Source organism: Gadus morhua, chromosome 10, assembly GCF_902167405.1.
Source record: "Gadus morhua chromosome 10, gadMor3.0, whole genome shotgun sequence".
Classification (NCBI taxonomy): domain Eukaryota; kingdom Metazoa; phylum Chordata; class Actinopteri; order Gadiformes; family Gadidae; genus Gadus; species Gadus morhua.
The window spans coordinates 14,311,248-14,316,247 of record NC_044057.1 but is presented as its reverse complement, the minus strand read 5'-3'; the positions used below and the strand labels follow the sequence as shown (position 1 = coordinate 14,316,247).

The 5,000-nt window shown below is 47.0% G+C and overlaps 1 protein-coding gene across 4 annotated transcripts in view; it reads right to left on the bottom strand.

Annotated features, from left to right (window-relative positions):
* LOC115552320 (serine/threonine-protein phosphatase 2A 55 kDa regulatory subunit B gamma isoform) overlaps nucleotides 1-5,000 on the bottom strand; it is a 26,504-nt gene that overhangs the window by 7,731 nt on the left and 13,773 nt on the right. For all 4 annotated transcript variants that reach the window (XM_030368298.1, XM_030368297.1, XM_030368295.1 and 1 more), the window contains 3 exons: nucleotides 3,838-3,950; nucleotides 1,619-1,796; nucleotides 1-21 (listed from right to left, as the gene is read on the bottom strand). The exon at nucleotides 1-21 is cut by the window's left edge and continues 144 nt beyond it. In XM_030368298.1, coding sequence (XP_030224158.1) covers nucleotides 1-21; nucleotides 1,619-1,796; nucleotides 3,838-3,950 — 312 coding nt within the window. The remainder of the gene's footprint in view (nucleotides 22-1,618; nucleotides 1,797-3,837; nucleotides 3,951-5,000) is intronic.

Here is a 5,000-nt window from a genome sequence, read left to right as displayed (position 1 = left end):
CCGGCTTGATGTCCACGATGTCTGGGAGACGCGGTCGCTAAGGAAACGATAACCCCATGAAGGTACGGGGACAGCAGCCCGGGTTGACCGGTGTGGGAGCTAAAACATGTTCATGATTAAGCTAGGTGTCATATTTAAAACGTCAGTATTTTTGTTGATAGCCATGAGTGTAATTTAAAGCATAAGTGTTGTAGCGTTTTAGATGATAGTTAAGTGTGATTAACCGTGTCTTTAGATGATGGTTAGGTGTGTAAAATAAAAGATAAGTGTTTTAGATGATAGTTATGTGTGTAAGATATAAAATGTCTTTAGATGCCAGTTAGGTGTCTATAAAACACAAATGTTTGAGTGTTTTGGATAGTTAGGTGTGCTATTTAAAACATAACTGATGTAGTGCTTTGGATGTTAGTTTGGGGTGTTAGATCAAACTTATCAATGTGGTCATGTTGAAAATAAGAAGGCAACAGATGAATAAAGTTGACAGAATGTTGTAACCTGCGGGTGTTGTTGTTATATTGGAAATGCGATACTGCATATTCATGCAGCCAAGTACTAGCAAATTGACCGCCATACATATTGACAAAACGTCAAATTGTCAAATTGTCAAATAGTCAAATCGACAAATGCAAACGGCATCAAATGCCGCAGGATCTTGTTTTTGTCTCTGAACGTCTGCAGGGAATTCCTAGCGAAAACAAAGTACACTACAGTACACCTAGCACACGTCAATAGGAGACATAACCCGCAGTACGGAGAGAATTTACGGGGAGAATTTACGACGAGACAAGTCCCACAGCGGGGCGCGTGTATCTTGGGGGGATTGGGAGGAGCAGAGTAAATCCATACAGAGATGAAAATGTACCGGGGTGAATCTGGCCCTGGCCGGGGCTCAGTCTGAGTCCCATAGAGCTGGCTTAGAACCCGGAGAAGGGTTGAAATATTTATGCAGCCTTTGCATTATTCATTAAGACGGAAAACTATTCCCCTCCCCCATTGACCTGTCTGTGTCTTTGTGCAGTTCTGTATATATTAACATTGGAGGCTCACGCACTTGTGTTGTGTGTGTGTGTGTGTGTGTGTGTGCGTGTGTGTGCGTGTGGGTTTGCACAGGTGTGTACCGCGTGTGTGGGATGCACATATTATATATTCAGAATGCATAAAACAAGCCTGAATATTAATCGAGCGCATGTGTGGGTTTGGCGTGTGTATGTTCTTTTTTTTTTTTAACCCTATGAACACTTGTGCGCCCACGCCTTCACACACACGCATGTGCTGCCGCTCACAGGAACATTTGTTGTGGTGATTTGGCTCACACACACACACACACGCAGAGGCACACAAACACACACACATAAATATCGTGCACACACACACTAACATACAAACACACAAACACACACCTACAAACATAGACACACAACCACATACACACATATGTACACAGACGCACACACACTTGCACACTCGCACACACGCACACAAGCACACACCCACACAGGCGCTTTCGAAAACGCGCTTTCACACACTGACACACTAACACATACACACACATACACAAACACACACACAAACACACACACACACACACACCCACACACACTGGCCGGGTGGAGGATACTGAAGCTGCGGTCGGTGATGCCCAGGTGCCACAGGTTGATGCGCAGGTCGTCCGCCGACAGGTACGTCTCACAGTCGGAGTTGACGGAGATGGAGTTGACGTGGTAGGTGTGGGCGTTGGCAAACACCCTCCGCGGGCTCACCTCGACCATCAGGTCCATGGGCATCAGCACGGGCACCTAGCGCCAGATCACAGGGGAGGGGCTGCTCAGACCGGGGCCTTAAAGGGCTCATGTCCCGGTCAATGCAAATTGTCTTAAAAGGTGACATATTGCACCACCAGGTGTGGGTGGGATTAGCTGGTACAGGCCGTAGATCTGCCTCTTCTGACATCACAAGTGGGCGTGTCCACCTAGATGTATGATTGACGGATAGATTAGCAACATTTGCTACAGTCCACTGGGCAGGCTGGTCGACTGATCTATCAAGCACGCAGCTAGGTGGACACGCCCACTTGTGATGTCAGAAGAGGCTGATCTTCAAAACGGCCTGTAAGGGCTAATCACACTCACACCCGGTGGTATAATATGTCACCTTTAAGGAAGGGTCTTTTTTGCCCTCTTGGGGGGTTAGGGTCAGGGGAGGTGTCGTAAATGTATGGTTTGTTAAGCCCTTTGAGACTGTACCTGTGATTAAGGGCTATACAAATAAAATTGAAATCCATTTAGTTGAATTAATGTGTACAAGTGCCATGATAGTGATTATGAGGGGCTCACTATTCGACTGATTGGCCGACTGCCTGACTGACTGACTGACTTAGATATGACAGAATGAAAGGAAAATTACAGAAAGGACATGGCTTCCTCCAAAGAACAACCAGTCAAGGGTCACTTTAATGTACCACAGCTTCATAGAAAAGCTTCATCTTGTGTAAGCCTTTCAGCTTGCTATGAAGCTCCGTGACGGACTGACGGACTGACAGACTGACGGACTGTAACGAACTGTAGCAGGCATCTGCAGACATGAAATTCGGTTTTACCCAAAACTGGGTGAAGTGTTGAATATCACAAGGGTCTCACATGAGGTTACCCTGCTTTTGCTTTACACATGGGGCGTTCACATAGCACAGTGGGTTGGAGCGTGCATACACATAGACACCCACACACACACTTACAAGACAGATTTATGCACCAAATTGCAATGCTTAGCCTACTGAGTCTGACAAGTAAACAGAAATCTGAATTCAAGTGAATTGAGTGAAATCCTCTTAAAATCCCATAAGACTGCTCTGTTCAGCCGGCAAGCTGGGGTATACCCCATGGTGCACATGCACACACACACACACACACACACACACACACACACACACACACACACACGCACACACACACACACACACACACACACACACACGCAAGCACAGGCACACACGCACACACACACACACCACACACATCTCTTTGCGCCAGTGACCCACTTTCAAACATGTGAACACATCTGCACTCACTGACCTACTTCTGTGCGTATGTTTCTACCGAGTCTGCATGTTTTAGGCAGACAGACATGTGTGCCTGCGTCTGCACATATCTTCATGCATGTAACACACATGAAGATAGAGATGAGATATGGACCGACAAGAGGAGCCGTGATCAGACAGCTGGGTATGGAGGAATTAAAACATGGATGATAGACCGAAGGACGGACGGACAGACAGACAGACCGAGGGACGGACGGACAGACAGACAGACAGACAGACAGACAGCCAGACAGACAGACAGACAGACAGACAGACAGACAGACAGACAGACAAACGGACGGACAGACAGACAGACAGACAGACAGACAGACAGACAGACAGACAGACAGACAGACAGACAGACAGACAGATAGACAGGTACCTGCAGCGAGGTGACAGATAGACAGACGGGTATCTGAAGGGAGGTGACTGACAGACAGAGAGATAGACAGACGGACTGGCAGACAGGTATGTGTCGGGGGGTGACAGACAGAAAGGCAGGGAGGTGACAGACAGAGAGATAGACAGGAACCTGCAGGGAGCTGACAGACAGACAGGTACCTGTAGGGAAGTAACAGACAGACAGGTACCTGCAGGGAGCTGACAGACAGACGGGTACCTGTAGGGAGCTGACAGACAGACAGGTACCTGCAGGGAGCTGACAGACAGACGGGTACCTGCAGGGAGCTGACAGACAGACAGGTACCTGCAGGGAGCTGACAGACAGACAGGTACCTGCAGGGAGCTGACAGACAGACAGGTACCTGCAGGGAGGTGACGGTTGAGATGTCCTTGATCCGACCCTCCTCATCCTTCAGGTTGTATCCCTCTGGCCGTTTATCCCTCTCGCTCACCTTCCACAGTTTGATGGTCTTGTCTGGGGAGGACAAACCATGGGGGTTACACACAGAGGGCAAGGGCAAGATAATGTTGATCTGTTGTGACAGGGGCTATAGGTTATAGGTTCAAGGCCCCATCTTGAATGCAACGTCATTAAAGAATACTGAATACACGGGACCCTTGTGTTATCTGGCCCAGGGACCTGAAGAGACTGACACAATGAGGGTACCTTTATTTAAACAGGAAGTCTCATCGAGAATTAAATCTCTTTTAAAATAGAAGCCTGTAGCTGTATATCAAAGCGGGAAAACACAAGAAGATGATCCAAAGATGCAATCTCACCCTATAAATACATAAACTCTGTATCACCTAAAAACAAAATAAACACATTTCTTTAAAGTGCTATAACACAAATGGTTACGTTATCGTAAACTGTCACACCGCAGGATGCACACGTGTCAAAGGGGGGGGAAGTGTTGGTATATGTAATACCATCTGGGCTTTCAGAGAATGAGCAGCTGGATGTGCTGAGGCAGGTCTTCAAATGTTCATCGGCTCAGTCATAAATAATAAAGCACTTGTACAAATCGATCGTGGGGGAATCTACAGGATTAGAGGCGGCTGATTCCATATGCCAGTAAAAGTCAACGGGTATCGATCAAGTCAGCTGCCCTCTCCTCGGAAAAACAAAACACAGAACGTTGCTGTCTTTCTCGCCGTTGTTTCTTCCGCAAATTTATCTGAGTCTCTAAACATCGCTGCAACCTGCAGCTGAAATATGTCCTGGCCATTTCAATGATGGCTGAAGGATCAGACAGAGACACTGGGATCAATAACTCCTGTCGTACATTTGAATAATTGAGAACTTGGAAACTCAAGCGAGCTCGGAGCTAACAGCAGCCTCTTATTGCACCTCCCAGCTGCTGTGAAATCAGATTTGACCAGTTATTAAAGCTTTAATATCACAGTACCATCCCTGGTATCATCCTCATAGAAATGAATGTGTGTTTGCGAGTGTGTATGTTTGTGTGTGGCCATGTGTGTGTGTGTGTGTGTGTGTGTGTGTGTGTGTGTGTGTGTGTTTGTG